This window comes from Staurois parvus, unplaced genomic scaffold (assembly GCF_062004578.1).
Source record: "Staurois parvus isolate SC_StPar_1 unplaced genomic scaffold, SC_StPar_1.0 ptg000151l, whole genome shotgun sequence".
NCBI lineage: Eukaryota > Metazoa > Chordata > Amphibia > Anura > Ranidae > Staurois > Staurois parvus.
The window spans coordinates 21,683,500-21,700,176 of record NW_028317947.1 but is presented as its reverse complement, the minus strand read 5'-3'; the positions used below and the strand labels follow the sequence as shown (position 1 = coordinate 21,700,176).

The 16,677-nt window shown below is 41.8% G+C and overlaps 1 protein-coding gene across 1 annotated transcript; it reads left to right on the top strand.

The window, feature by feature from the left end:
* Positions 1–3,091: 3,091 nt before the first annotated feature.
* On the top strand, positions 3,092–14,942 carry LOC149464610 (uncharacterized). Its single transcript, XM_089674707.1, has 2 exons — positions 3,092–3,147; positions 14,324–14,942. Exons 1-2 carry the CDS (start codon positions 3,092–3,094, stop codon positions 14,940–14,942), a joined length of 675 nt encoding a protein of 224 aa, XP_089530833.1.
* Positions 14,943–16,677: the final 1,735 nt, after the last annotated feature.

Genomic DNA, 16,677 nt, shown 5'->3' with positions numbered 1-16,677 from the left:
GCAGTAAAGTACTACATCCAGGTAAAACTGGATCACATTGTGGTTACAAAGGAAGTTACAAGACAGCAAGACACGTCACTTTCAGCTCTGTTCTGCCATTACGCACACCAATAGATCAATGCTGTGCCGATTAATTGTATGCTGATTACAGATTATTGATGGTCTGTTGCTTGTGATTTGTTGCTGAAGAGGGGGCTGGATAAGATCTGGATTAGAAGCCTAAAGTGATTGTAAACCTTTACATATACCCAGTTAAGTGACTAGCCTCATGTGATACACAGAGATTAAACAAATCCTCCAACATAAGTTGTACCTTTTTATCCATTTTATCTCCTCTGCATCCATTCACAGTGCAGAATTTATGCAGTTTGTCTGAGCTTCCAGAAAGCAGGGGGCGGGGAGTTGAACTTACACACTGCACAGCTCACTGAGGAGAGCTCTGAGAGCTGATTGGAGGGAAGGGACACCCCATCCCTTCACACAGCACACAATAACAGAGCTGGAGTTGCTGGAGCTCCCTTTTCTGTCACCTTTTTTCTCTTGGTTTTAGGAAAACTTGTCAGAAATGATTCACGCTGATAGCAGAGGAAGGAGACATCAGACAGAAATGGCACTTAGTGCTCTGAACTGCGACAAGCACACACTATAGAGGATTATGCTTTTTTTTAATATTTCATGTCAGAGGTTTACAACCACTTTAAAGTAACTAAAGCTTAATAGGGAAAAAAAAAAATAATCTTACATAAGTAAGTCTTCTTTTACACTTGCAGATGAAAGGTCACTGCACTAGATGTAGGCAGGATGTAGCTGAAAAGAGAATGCAATCAATAATCAGCACTGAGATGCAACAAATAATGAGATGAAACATAAAATGATTTAATTTAATTGGCAGTTGTGCTTTAGAAAAGCTAATTGTAATTCAGTTATGGTTTACATCTACTCTAAGTATATAAATATAAATTCCAGTATAATCCCAGACATGACTAGTTCTCTTTAAACAGCAAGAAACCCACACGTTTGCAAAGTAATGAGACCTGACAGAAGGTGAAGAACAAGTCATTCAGCACAGAGAAACTCACAAGCATGAAGACATTACTGCGGGATTCTTTGTTTCTGAAATAACCATCTATTTCCAGTATGCCACACTGGAGTCCTGAGCGCTCTATATGTATAACTATCATTCTGGGATCTGCATAACCGCCAAACCATTCACAAATGAAATGCAAAAGAATATGTGTTTTTTTTACACATCCTATCTTCTTTAAGCACAAATTACTATGATCTCACAGCCACCGTGATAAGCACCTGGCATAGAATTGGGAAGCCTCTTAATTATAAGAGGCCATTAAAACTGAAATTACGGAAAAGAGCTGGTAGCAAGGAGCACACCTATTTGGAGCCCCATTAAATAAATCAGACATGATCAGGTCTCCTTAAGACCTCTAAAGTCGTCAAGTTAATGAGCCCCATGCAAGCCCATCATTACATCTGTCTGGGACAACTATTTTACAAGGCAATAATTATTAAATTGCTCAGACTCATGTATCTACCGTGATCAGACCTTTATTTCTGTTTAAGTACAGGCCAGAGTGTGCTTCTTTCATGCAAAAACGCTTTAATTCAAAGCCAGATCCATATTGTGCTCAAATATTGCAGAGATGTGAGCGTCAGGCAGAGTATCACCAGTATATTACATACTAATGCAACAAGAGAATTCTAGAAGTTAACCTATGTTTTGGCTCTTTACATACTAGAGAACTCAAGAATTCTGTAAGGTCATTTCTTAAGTATTTTGTATAAAGGTTATCATCATTCAGAAATCTATACAATATCCATGTATTGGCACCATATACAATATCCATGTATTGGCACCATATACACCATCCATGTATTGGCACAATATACAATATCCATGTATTGGCACCATATACTGTACAATATCCATGTATTGGCACCATATACAACATCCATGTATTGGCACAATATACAATATCCATGTATTGGCACAATATACAATATCCATGTATTGGCAACATATACACCATCCATGTATTGGCACAATATACAATATCCATGTATTGGCACAATATACAATATCCATGCATTGGCAACATATACACCATCCATGTATTGGCACAATATACAATATCCATGTATTGGCACAATATACAATATCCATGCATTGGCAACATAAACACCATCCATGTATTGGCACAATATACAACATCCATGTATTGGCACAATATACAATATCCATGTATTGGCACAATATACAATATCCATGTATTGGCACAATATACAACATCCATGTATTGGCACCATATACAACATCCATGTATTGGCACCATATACAACATCCATGTATTGGCACCATATACAACATCCATGTATTGGCACCATATACAACATCCATGTATTGGCACCATATACAACATCCATTTATTGGCACCATATACAACATCCATGTATTGGCACCATATACAACATCCATGTATTGGCACCATATACAACATCCATGTATTGGCACCATATACAACATCCATGTATTGGCACCATCCTACCCAAGTCCATGAGAAAATAATCCTGAAGCAAACCCAAAGCAAAACCATGACCCACTCAAAACTAAGAGGCAAAGCAAAGCAACCGAGCAGCACCTGAAAGCATATAATATAAACATCTGTATATTCAAAACACTGTGTAAGAAACATCAAAGTCACCATTCAAAGTGCAATATAACACTTAAAAATAAACAGATCCTGTTACAAAAGACTGAAACAATACTATAAGGATCTTGCCTAGACAAATGTAAACTCGAAATAAAGAGAAAGTAAACCAAAATGGTCCAAGGAACACAGATCACCAGCATGGGCTGCGATGTAGTCCACACAACAGTACTACATTGTCTCCCATACTCAAACAGATGGGGACTGAAACTGAAGGCAACTGTCAAAATGAAATAAAATAAGAAGTGATAATACGTAAACACACATTGTGCTATACTGTACTCACAAATAGTTCAGCCCTATGATCCAATATTGAGATGCAGAAAACGGATTACGATGGGCTTTAATATAATAGACCGATGTTCAGAATGGTAACTGAATTAGGACGTAAAGCCAAAGCTAGGAGAAGTAAAGCCAAAGCTAGGTAAAAGCAGAGCAAGGTGGGTAGAAGATTGGGGAGAATTGACCTATGAGCAGTGGATCCGCACCTTAAAATGAGTGGATTTAATATCTTTATTTTCGTCACAAAACCTGACACAGATAATTATAATTCATAGAATATATTATATATCTTGGAAAATGTTCCTATTTGGAGGAGGGGGGTGCGTATCAAAACATTTTGATAAATCCTCCAGATGCATCCCCACACTTGAGACATGATGCATCTGGAGGATTTGTCAAAATGTTTTGGTGATGCCCTAAATTACATACATATTGGGAAGAGGTGGTAGGTACAATACATTCCGTATCTGGGGTCCCTCTTTTTTTGCATCCTAAATTATGCATGTTGGGATTTATAAAACATCAAGCAATTCCCTTCTCAATACAGACAGCAGTGTTGCAGTGCCTTTACCAGGCCAGAAAATCGATTGCCCAGGAATGGATAACTCCCTTACCGCTCTCTCTGTAGAATGGTTAAGTGCGGTGAATAACACATTAGTAAGAGAAAAGCTTGCTTATGCAAGAAGAGGAGGTTTGAGTAAATTTGATAAAGTGTGGAAAGTATGGGTTGAGACCTTAAGGCTGGTACTGGAAATTGGGAATAATAGTTACTGTCTCTTTCATAATATTTTTGTTTTTCAATGTGGGAAGGAAGAAGGAGAAAGAAGGAAGATGGGAGAAGGAGAAAGACGGGAGAAGGAGAAAGACGGGAGAAGGAGAAAGACGGGAGAAGGAGAAAGACGGGAGAAGGAGAAAGACGGGAGAAGGAGAAAGACGGGAGAAGAAGAAAGACGGGAGAAGGAGAAAGACGGAAGAAGGAGAAAGACGGAAGACGGAGAAAGACGGAAGACGGAGAAAGACGGAAAGATGTCAGAAGGAGAAAGAAAAAAGACGGAAGAAGGAGAAAGACGGAAGAAGGAGAAAGACGGAAGACGGAGAAAGACGGAAGACGGAGAAAGACGGAAGAAGGAGAAAGACGGAAGAAGGAGAAAGACGGAAGAAGGAGAAAGACGGAAGAAGGAGAAAGACGGAAGACGGAGAAAGACGGAAGACGGAGAAAGACGGAAGACGGGAAGAAGGAGAAAGACAGAAGAAGGAGAAAGACGGAAGAAGGAGAAAGACGGAAGAAGGAGAAAGACAGAAAGATGTCAGAAGAAGAAAGAAGAAAGACGGAAGAAGGAGAAAGACGGAAGAAGGAGAAAGACGGAAGAAGGAGAAAGACGGAAGATGGAGAAAGACGGAAGAAGGAGAAAGACGGAAGAAGGAGAAAGACGGAAGAAGGAGAAAGACGGAAGAAGGAGAAAGACAGAAAGATGTCAGAAGGAGAAAGAAGAAAGACGGAAGAAGGAGAAAGACGGAAGACGGAGAAAGACGGAAGACGGAGAAAGACGGAAGACGGAGAAAGACGGAAGACGGGAAGAAGGAGAAAGACGGGAAGAAGGAGAAAGACGGAAGAAGGAGAAAGACGGAAGAAGGAGAAAGACAGAAAGATGTCAGAAGGAGAAAGAAGAAAGACGGAAGAAGGAGAAAGACGGAAGAAGGAGAAAGACGGAAGAAGGAGAAAGACGGAAGAAGGAGAAAGACAGAAGAAGGAGAAAGACAGAAAGATGTCAGAAGGAGAAAGAAGAAAGACGGAAGAAGGAGAAAGACGGAAGAAGGAGAAAGACGGAAGAAGGAGAAAGACGGAAGATGGAGAAAGACGGAAGAAGGAGAAAGACGGAAGAAGGAGAAAGACGGAAGACGGAGAAAGACGGAAGACGGGAAGAAGGAGAAAGACGGGAAGAAGGAGAAAGACGGGAAGAAGGAGAAAGACGGGAAGAAGGAGAAAGACGGGAAGAAGGAGAAAGACGGAAGAAGGAGAAAGACGGAAGAAGGAGAAAGACGGAAGAAGGAGAAAGACGGAAGATGGAGAAAGACGGAAGAAGGAGAAAGACGGAAGAAGGAGAAAGACAGAAAGATGTCAGAAGGAGAAAGAAGAAAGACGGAAGAAGGAGAAAGACGGAAGAAGGAGAAAGACGGAAGAAGGAGAAAGACGGAAGAAGGAGAAAGACAGAAGAAGGAGAAAGACAGAAAGATGTCAGAAGGAGAAAGAAGAAAGACGGAAGAAGGAGAAAGACGGAAGAAGGAGAAAGACGGAAGAAGGAGAAAGACGGAAGATGGAGAAAGACGGAAGAAGGAGAAAGACGGAAGAAGGAGAAAGACGGAAGACGGAGAAAGACGGAAGACGGGAAGAAGGAGAAAGACGGGAAGAAGGAGAAAGACGGGAAGAAGGAGAAAGACGGGAAGAAGGAGAAAGACGGAAGAAGGAGAAAGACGGAAGAAGGAGAAAGACGGAAGAAGGAGAAAGACGGAAGATGGAGAAAGACGGAAGAAGGAGAAAGACGGAAGAAAAAGAAAGATGGAAGAAGGAGAAAGACAGAAAGATGTCAGAAGGAGAAAGAAGAAAGACGGAAGAAGGAGAAAGACGGAAGAAGGAGAAAGACGGAAGAAGGAGAAAGACGGAAGAAGGAGAAAGACGGAAGATGGAGAAAGACGGAAGATGGAGAAAGACGGAAGATGGAGAAAGACGGAAGATGGAGAAAGACGGAAGATGGAGAAAGACGGAAGATGGAGAAAGACGGAAGATGGAGAAAGACGGAAGAAGGAGAAAGACGGAAGATGGAGAAAGACGGAAGAAGGAGAAAGACGGAAGAAGGAGAAAGACGGAAGAAGGAGAAAGACAGAAAGATGTCAGAAGGAGAAAGAAGAAAGACGGAAGAAGGAGAAAGACGGAAGAAGGAGAAAGACGGAAGAAGGAGAAAGACGGAAGATGGAGAAAGACGGAAGAAGGAGAAAGACGGAAGAAGGAGAAAGACGGAAGACGGAGAAAGACGGAAGACGGGAAGAAGGAGAAAGACGGGAAGAAGGAGAAAGACGGGAAGAAGGAGAAAGACGGAAGAAGGAGAAAGACGGAAGAAGGAGAAAGACGGAAGAAGGAGAAAGACGGAAGATGGAGAAAGACGGAAGAAGGAGAAAGACGGAAGAAGGAGAAAGACAGAAAGATGTCAGAAGGAGAAAGAAGAAAGACGGAAGAAGGAGAAAGACGGAAGAAGGAGAAAGACGGAAGAAGGAGAAAGACGGAAGAAGGAGAAAGACAGAAGAAGGAGAAAGACAGAAAGATGTCAGAAGGAGAAAGAAGAAAGACGGAAGAAGGAGAAAGACGGAAGATGGAGAAAGACGGAAGAAGGAGAAAGACGGAAGAAGGAGAAAGACGGAAGACGGAGAAAGACGGAAGACGGGAAGAAGGAGAAAGACGGGAAGAAGGAGAAAGACGGGAAGAAGGAGAAAGACGGAAGAAGGAGAAAGACGGAAGAAGGAGAAAGACGGAAGATGGAGAAAGACGGAAGAAGGAGAAAGACGGAAGAAGGAGAAAGACAGAAAGATGTCAGAAGGAGAAAGAAGAAAGACGGAAGAAGGAGAAAGACGGAAGAAGGAGAAAGACGGAAGAAGGAGAAAGACGGAAGAAGGAGAAAGACAGAAGAAGGAGAAAGACAGAAAGATGTCAGAAGGAGAAAGAAGAAAGACGGAAGAAGGAGAAAGACGGAAGAAGGAGAAAGACGGAAGATGGAGAAAGACGGAAGAAGGAGAAAGACGGAAGAAGGAGAAAGACGGAAGACGGAGAAAGACGGAAGACGGGAAGAAGGAGAAAGACGGGAAGAAGGAGAAAGACGGGAAGAAGGAGAAAGACGGGAAGAAGGAGAAAGACGGAAGAAGGAGAAAGACGGAAGAAGGAGAAAGACGGAAGAAGGAGAAAGACGGAAGATGGAGAAAGACGGAAGAAGGAGAAAGACGGAAGAAGGAGAAAGATGGAAGAAGGAGAAAGACAGAAAGATGTCAGAAGGAGAAAGAAGAAAGACGGAAGAAGGAGAAAGACGGAAGAAGGAGAAAGACGGAAGAAGGAGAAAGACGGAAGAAGGAGAAAGACGGAAGATGGAGAAAGACGGAAGATGGAGAAAGACGGAAGATGGAGAAAGACGGAAGATGGAGAAAGACGGAAGATGGAGAAAGACGGAAGAAGGAGAAAGACGGAAGATGGAGAAAGACGGAAGAAGGAGAAAGACGGAAGAAGGAGAAAGACGGAAGAAGGAGAAAGACAGAAAGATGTCAGAAGGAGAAAGAAGAAAGACGGAAGAAGGAGAAAGACGGAAGAAGGAGAAAGACGGAAGAAGGAGAAAGACGGAAGACGGAGAAAGACGGAAGACGGAGAAAGACGGAAGACGGGAAGAAGGAGAAAGACGGAAGAAGGAGAAAGATGGAAGAAGGAGAAAGACAGAAAGATGGAAGAAGGAGAAAGACAGAAAGATGTCAGAAGGAGAAAGAAGAAAGACGGAAGAAGGAGAAAGACGGAAGAAGGAGAAAGACGGAAGAAGGAGAAAGACAGAAGAGGGAGAAAGACAGAAAGATGTCAGAAGGAGAAAGAAGAAAGACGGAAGAAGGAGAAAGACGGAAAAAAGATGGAAGGAGAAAGAAGAAAGACGGAAAAAGAAGAAAGACATAAGACAAAAGAGGAAAAAGAAAAAAGACAGAAGGAAGACGGAAGAAAGACGGAAGAAGGCGAAAGAAGAAAGACGGAAGAAGGCGAAAGAAGAAAGACGGAAGAAGGCGAAAGAAGAAAGACGGAAGAAGGTGAAAGAAGAAAGACGGAAGAAGGAGAACGAAGAAAGACGGAAGAAGGAGAACGAAGAAAGACGGAAGAAGGTGAAAGAAGGTGAAAGAAGAAAGACGGAAGAAGGTGAAAGAAGAAAGACGGGAGAGGGAGAAAGAAGAAGGAGAAAAAGACGACAGAAAGAAGAAGGAGAAAGAAGAAAGACGGAAGAAGGAGAAAGAAGAAAGACGGAAGAGGGAGAAAAAGATGACAGAAAGAAGGAGAAAGACGAAAGACGGAAGAAGGAGAAAGACGGAAGAAGGAGAAAGACGAAAGACGGAAGAAGGAGAAAGACGAAAGACGGAAGAAGGAGAAAGACGAAAGACGGAAGAAGGAGAAAGACGGAAGAAGAAGGAGAAAGACGGAAGAAGAAGGAGAAAGACGGAAGAAGAAGGAGAAAGACGGAAGAAGAAGGAGAAAGGACGGAAGAAGGAGAAAGGACGGAAGAAGGAGAAAGGACGGAAGAAGGAGAAAGGACGGAAGAAGGAGAAAGACAGAAGAAGGAGAAAGACAGAAGAATGTCAGAAGGAGAAAGAAGAAAAGACGGAAGAAGAAGAAGAGGGAAGAAGGAGAAAGATGGAAGAAAGAGAAAGAAGAAAGATGGAAAAAGAAGAAAGACATAAGACGAAAAAAGAAAAAGAAAGAAGACAGAAGGAAGAAGGAAGGAAGCATAAAGAAAAAAAGCTATTTTGGCTACACTTCTCCTGTAGGTCACAGCAGTGCATTTCGTTCTGCACTCCTGTGACCTGTTTTCAGCTGACAGTGGGCTAAAGTCAGCTGTTGGCTGGCGTCACACAGCCAGTCCATGCTCTGAAAAGATCCTGAACATATGGTCAGGATCTAACCAGAAGCCTGGACTGGCACCCAGCTGAGCCTCTCCATGGTCCACTGAGAGCCTGAGCCAGGCTTTTTTTTTCTCCACTTTTTTTGTGTCATACCAGTACAAGCAAAAGAAATAAACATCAGAATGCCTAAACATTTGTAATTGCAACAATTTTCTGGCAAAGTGGTGTATTATCTGACAGAAAACCAGGGGTGCCAATATTTTTGGCCATGACTGTATTTGGATAAGGATAGCAACAGAAATAGCCCAAATGTATCTGAGATGGTATAAAAAGCATACAATTTGGTATGTTGGAATCTGCTATAAAAGAGTTAAACCTGGAGTGTACGTGACTAATTGACCATTGTTCTATCAAAATCAGTTTTCTAATGGGTTTGACCTAATTACAGCTAAAATCAATTTGCACACCATGGTTTAGGTGCCTCCCCTTGTCTTATGCATTCTATTTTTACCAATAGGAGAGAACACAGTGGGGCTCCTTCAAGAAGACCTGTGGACAATTATGAGTAATTTAAATATCACTTGTAAACAGCAGTCCCATCCACAGACCTTGCCCGCCAGATTCCGAAATCAAAGAGCTCTGTAGTGCAAATAGCAACCACCTCCTGGGCATATCAGCTCTGGATCTCTTCTTCTGTGCCTCACTACTGGTGAGACACACATCATATGAATGGGTCAATAGGGCTTTCTGTGGTCCTTGAGAACCCTACAAGAAATGGAAACTGGTGTGTAAGCACCAAGAGATGCCTGCTATTCATCAGAAATTGCATTTATTTAGATTGTAGGCTTGGCAAAACAGGACCCTCCTAAAGCGGTAGTAAGCTTGTTTGAAAAAGGAAATAAAAAATGTTTCCCGCTGCAAGGCAATATCATAATGTACTAGTATGCACTGTATACTAGCAGATTATAAGAGACTTACCTTAGAACGAAACCCTCCAGTGGCATGTTGTCACTGCTGACAGGTCTTCCATCTTCACCTGGTCTTCCTTCTGGGTTCACAGGCTGCGGCTGCTTAAATGGCCGAACACGTCACTCCCACGCATGTGCGCGGGAGTCTCGGCCACAGCACACGGCTCTGAAGGTATGTTGTAGCTTCAGAGCGCATGCACCGATGGTGTCACAGGTTGCTGCTCTGTAGAATATCTTCTAAACGGTGAACATTTACGAGATATTCATTTTACCTACAACTAAGCCTCATTATAAGCTTGCCTGTAGGTACAAATGCACAAAGAGAGTTTCCTACCACTGCCTGTATTGTATCTGCACTCACTCTTAGTAAAGCGCTGCACAAACTGATGGAGCTTTATAAACCATGTATAGAAATAATAATATTTTATTTCCTTGTACATGACCAGTTTTACATTAGAGTGTTACTAAACCCACATCTGTAAAATCAGTCTGTATATGCAGTAAAGCATGCTTGTTCTACTCACTGTGGAACCTAAGAGGTTAATCCTGTGCATTGTGTATAAAAAGGCTGTTTGATTTTGACTTCTCTGATCCTCCCCTTCTTCCAGTGTCCCCCTCTTATCTCCCAATAAAACATATGATGTGGAGTCACTCTGCACATGCTCAGTTTGGTGTGTATTGCTAGAGAGGTTTTTTTTATCTTGGGAGAGTGCATGTGATCACCACAGGGCCAAACAGCACTTTCCAGACAGAGATCGGGGGTTCTGCATCATCCTACAACAGAAAGAAAACTCCTCCTATAAGCTTTAACCAGTGCTCTGCTGGACACTGATAGAAGTCACAAGACTGCTCTAACTGCTGATGAGAAAAGGTATTTAGCAGTTTATATTGACTAAAATAATTGCATTTCCGTGTTGTGTGTACTGTGGGAGACCAGATATAGTGAATGCAGGGTCCAGGGAGACCAGATATAGTGAATGCAGGGTCTGGGGAGACCGGATATAGTGAATGCAGGGTCCGGGGAGATCAGATATAGTGAATGCAGGGTCTGGGGAGACCAGATATAGTGAATGCAGGGTTCAGGGAAACCAGATGTAGTGAATGCAGGGTTCAGGGAGACCGGATATAGTGAATGCAGGGTCCGGGGAGATCAGATATAGTGAATGCAGGGTCTGGGGAGACCAGATATAGTGAATGCAGGGTCCAGGGAAACCAGATGTAGTGAATGCAGGGTTCAAGGAAACCAGATGTAGTGAATGCAGGGTTCAGGGAGACCGGATATAGTGAATGCAGGGTCCGGGGAGACCGGATGTAGTGAATGCAGGGTCCGGGGAGACCAGATGTAGTGAATGCAGGGTTCAGGGAGACTGGATATAGTGAATGCAGGGTTCAGGGAGACCGGATATAGTGAATGCAGGGTCCGGGGAGACCAGATATAGTGAATGCAGGGTCCGGGGAGACCAGATATAGTGAATGCAGAGTCTGGGGAGACCAGACATAGTGAATGCAGAGTCTGGGGAGACCAGATATAGTGAATGCAGGGTCCGGGGTTTAGTAACACTAAGTTAGTGAGTCTTGAGGAAACGGCCAGATGCCTTGATACGTGCAGACCTGATCTACTTGAAGTAAAAGATGTGGGTTTAGTAACATTTTAAGATCTAACTTTTGACCAGCTTGTTTTTGAGTTATTTTTTAATTAATCTGTGCTCTTTAATAGGAGGCCATTAAAAAAAAACAAAAAAACAAAAAGGCAGTCAAATATGATGGTCCTCTTGCAAAGGTTATAATGTTCTCTTTCTGCAGAAAGTTTGGAGTTTAGGCAATATTCTTTATTAGCTAACTTGAATCATTGAAGTTGAACCCCCCCCCCCCCCTGCTGAGTGCCCCCATAGCAAGCATCTTCTTATGGGGGCACTTGTGCGAGTTTGCTCCTGAGCCAGTTCTGTGTGTCTGTGTGTACCTATTATCTCACTGTTGATCTCTCCTTTCTCCTTTATCTGCAGCCTATGAACTTCAGAACTATAAAGCTTCTGTAAGCCTTCCTCTCTAGCTAACCATGTATAAACAAAAAGGAGGAGAGAAAAGTGCCGCTACCTAAGTGTAACATTTATTAAAACGTTTTTTAAAATGAAAAACAATAATTATGTACTTATATAAACAAGGTATTAAAAAGCATATCAGTAAGTCTCCAGCAAGTGGCAAGCTTCCAGGTGGTCAATGGTGAGCAATCCCCTCCGGGTGGATGTGATGTAAGGTGCTTGGAACCAGGGCTTTAACCAGAGGAACACCGGGAAGAGCCAACAGAAGACTTTGTGTGTATATCACACTTCTTGGTGTTCCTCTGGTTAAAGTCCTGGTTCCAAGCACCTCACATCACATCCACCCGGAGGGGCTTACTCACCATTGACCACCTGGGAGGTCACCACCTGCTGGAGACTTACTGATATGCTTTTTAATACCTTGTTTATGTAAGTACATAATTATTGTTTTTCATTTTAAAAAACGTTTTAATAAATGTTACACTTAGGTAGCGGGACTTTTCTTTCCTCCCTTTTGTTTATACATGGTTAGCTAGAGAGGAAGGCTTACAGAAGTTTTATAGTTCTGAAGTTCATAGGTTGATATGCTTTTTAATACCTCCTCCATGCGAGTGCCTAATTATTGATTTTTATTTTCTAAACATGTTTTAATAAATGCTACTGTTAGGTAGCAGTGCTTTTCTCTCCTTTTCATTTATACATTGTTTGCTGGTGGGAGCCTTCCCAGATCCTGCTTGGGAGAGAGACTGCTGATGCTGGCATACTGTGTTTTTATATGGACTTTTTACAAGGACCTAAAATACACTGATCTACTGATCGTGGGTGCAATGCTTTGCAAGCTACTAGTAAAAATAAATAAATGTACTTGTTTTTACCTGCAAAAATATGTGCATTTATTTATTTATTTTACAAAGGTGAACATATCCATTAATACCTTGTATGCTCAGAGCCCTAAACCATCAAGTGAAAGACCCTTATAATGTCTGATTCAAATTTGTAACAAGGCAGGAGAAAAATTCCATGCTGACACCCACGGAGGAGCTTACAGTTCAGGATGACCATGATTTGATCCAAACCCAGTCTGGGGGCAGCTGCAGGCTTGAGATTGCTGTAACTTGAAATCTAGACCAACTGACTTCTAAATCGTGGAGCTACTAAACCCTACAATAGTTTGCCCACCCCTGCTTCTGGGCTACTCTTGTTAAAGAATCTTGGTAAGATTTACCTGGGGAGGGGGCTTTAAATCAGTTTCCCCCTTTCTGGGCACATTATTGGGCACCTCCAACAATAAAAATAGGTGCTCTATATCTGACCAAAAATGAGTACAGTATATGCAAGTCTTTCACTATTAGACACTGTGAGAATGTTATGCGAACACATAGAAGCATGAGAAAAGTAAAAAGGTTAAGACATGGCTATGACGAGATACATTCTTTTAACTCTCTTTTGATTTTACCATCAAATAAGAACATGTGAAATGTCGTTCTATTGCTTGTCCTCTGAAGATGAAAGACTTTTTTTGTACCACATAGGAGACTTTTCTGTGTGATGTTCTGTTTCCTTTTTTTTTTATTCCTCTAATGCAAAATCTCATATTTAAGGTCTGGTATGACCATTGGGTAAGCTAGACTTTGAAACCGAATGGAGAAAAAGAAGAGAAATGCAGACACAGTTGTCATGGTAACTTCAAGCTGAAACAATGTGTCTAACAGATATTAGTATTCTAGTGCCAAAACCCATCTAAAAAATATTCTATAGAAAAGAAGAACTTTCCTTGATCTTCCATGCTAAGATTTTACACAGTAGGAATCCACAAGATTTTACATTTCCATTGAATGGCATTACACAGTGTAGTAAAAAAAAACAAGAAACAACAACCCAAACACACACACACACACACACACACATATACATACATACACACATACGTATATACATACACATATACACACACACATATATGTACATATATATATATATATATATATATATATATATACACATATACATACACATACACACACATAAACACACACATACATAAACACACACATACATACATATACATAAAACACACACATGCATACATATACACACACACACATATACATAAACACACACACACACAGCCATGGTCAGAAATATGGGCACCCTTGCAATTACACATTTTTTTAAATGTTAAGCAGTCTCATGTTTATTTATTTTGTTTGTATCGTTGCAACACAAAAAAGTGTGGAGAAGCAAAAAGCCAAATCTAACATTCCACACAAAACTCCAAATAATGGACTGGTCAAAATTATTGGCACCTTCTCAAAATTGTAAGAAATAATTGTATTCTAAGTTGTTGATGCTCCTGCAATTTGTAACTAAACTCACCTACAGGGGTGGACTGACAACTCATGGGGCCCCCAGGCAATAGGGGATCATGGGGCCCCTGTGTCCTTGCCCAAACTCAAAAAAGCCTATGAAAAAGGTATCAGGGGCATCTCATGGGGCCCCCTACTGACCCCAGACCCTTGCACAGTGCTTGAGTTTCCAAATGGTCAGTCCGCCCCTGCTCACTTATATCAATTAACAGGTGCTGACAATATAGAAATCACACCGGCAACCACTTAAAATGGTGAAAACTATACTCATCCTTCCTTTCTGTTGTGTGTCTCTGTGTGCCACATGGGGCATGGAGAAGAAGAGAGCACAGCAAAGAATTGTCTGAGGATATGAGAAGAAAAAATGTGGAAAAGCATGGACAATCTCAAGGTTACAAGTCCATCTCCAGAGATCTTAATGTTCCTGTGTTCACTGTGTGCAACATTGTCAAAAGGTTTACAGCCCATGGTACTGTAGCCAATCTCCTTGGATGTGGACGAAAGGAAAAAATTGACCAAAGATTGCAACAAAGGATTGTTCGAATGGTGGATAAAGAGCCCCGATCAACTTCCAAACAAATTCAAGCTGACCTTCAGGCACAGGGCACAACTGTGTTAGCTCACACTATACATCGCAATCTATTTGAAAAGGGACGATATGGTAGGAGACCCAGGAGGACCCCACTGCTGACACAGAAACATAAAAAAGCCAGATTGGAGTTTGCCAAAACTTACCTGAGGAAGCCAAAATCATTTTGGAAGAATGTGCTGTGGACCAAGGAAACAAAATTACAGCTTTTTGGTAAAGCCCATCATTCTACTGTTTTCAGAGAAAGCAACAAGGCCTTTAAAGAAAAGAATCCCTACAGTCAAACATGGTGGAGGTTCACTGATGTATTAATGTTGCTTTGCTGCTTCAGGCACTGGATGTCTTGACCGTGTGCATGGCATTATGAAATCTGAAGACTACCAAAGAATTCTGGGGTGCAGCGTGGGGCCCAGTGTCAGAAAGTTTGGTCTCCATCAAAGGTCATGGGTCTTACAGCAGGACAATGGCCCAAAGCACACGTCAAAAAGCACCCAGAAATGGTTTCAGACAAAGCATTGGAGAGTACTGAATTGACCAGCAATGAGTCCTCATCTCAAGCCCATAGAGCTCCTGTGGAGAGACCTCAAAACAGCAGCTGGGAAAAAAAACCCCTTCCAATCTGAGAGACCTGAAGCAGTTGGTAAAAGAAGAGTGCTCCAAAATTCCAGTAGAGAGGTGTAAGAAACTCATTGATAGTTACAGGAAGAGATTGATTTCAGTTATTTTTTTCCAAGGGGTGCGCTACCAAATATTTAAACTAAGGTTTCCAATAATTTTGTCCAGTCCGTTTTTTGGGGTTTTGCGTGGAATGTGTCAGATTTGGCTTGTTGTTTCTCCACATTTTTGGGTCATACCAATACAAACAAAAGAAATAAACACAAAATAATTTTCTGGGTGAAGTAGTACGTCTGACAGGAATGCAGGGGTGCCAATATTTTTGACCATAACTGTATTTAGATAAGGATAGCAACAGTCTAAATAGACCAAATATATCTGAGATGGTATAAAAAGCATACAATTTGGTATTTTGGGATCTGCTATCAAAGAGTTAAACCTGGAGTGTAGTTACGAGTATCTGGCTATTGGGGGATAGAGGGGGTGGATAACACCCAAGAAGATCATAACCAAAAAGGTTGAGTATCTGGACTGTAGTTAAATCTGAAGTGTACTATATTAGGTGCTGGGTCCTTCTTCATCTGGAATCTGTCTAAGGTGACAATTCACAAAGTCACTAACAAGGTGCCCTCACAGCAGTCACTCTTGACATCCACCATGTATTCTAACTAACTTCAGGTGCAATAAAATGTATTCAGGTGAATGGATAAGTACCAACCAGCACTCAGCAAAGTGTGGGCTTCACATTGCCTTCAGATAGTGCTTTTGTAATTCAGTCAATAAGGGGTTGAATTACTAAATATGCAGTTCAGTTTTGGGCACCAATTCACAAAATGAACATTGGGGAACTGGAGAAAGTACAGAGAAGGGCAACCAAACTGACAAGAGGCATGGAGGAGCTCAGCTATGAGCAGGGGCGGACTGACCATTTGGAAACTCGGGTACTGCCCGAGGGCACAGGGTCAGTAGGGGGCCCCATGAGATGCCCCTGGTACCTTTTTCATATGCTTTTTTGAGTTTGGGCAAGGACACAGGGGCCCCATGATCCCCTATTGCCCGGGGGCCCCATGAGTTGTCAGTCCGCCTCTGGCTATGAGGAAAGATTAGAGGAACTGAATTTATTAGTATAATACATAAGGGGGGATATCTCCATGTATAATACATAAGGGGGATATGATCTCCATGTATAATACATAAGGGGGGATATCTCCATGTATAATACATAAGGGGGATATGATCACCATGTATAATACATAAGGGGGGGATATGATCACCATGTATAATACATAAGGGGGGGATATGATCACCATGTATAATACATAAGGGGGGATATGATCTCCATGTATAATACATAAGGGGGGATATGATCACCATGTATAATACATAAGGGGGGAATATGATCACCATGTATAATACATAAGGGGGGATATGATCTCCATGTATAATACATAAGGGGGGATATGATCT

What these genes read in the sequence shown, in the direction of transcription:
- LOC149464610 (XM_089674707.1), top strand. Translation starts at nt 3,092, where the DNA reads ATGGTAACTGAATTAGGACGTAAAGCCAAAGCTAGGAGAAGTAAAGCC. An exon ending in AGAAGTAAAGCCAAAGCTAG is followed by an intron (nt 3,148 to 14,323) that starts GTAAAAGCAGAG and finishes TGGGGCATGGAG; the next exon opens with AAGAAGAGAGCACAGCAAAG.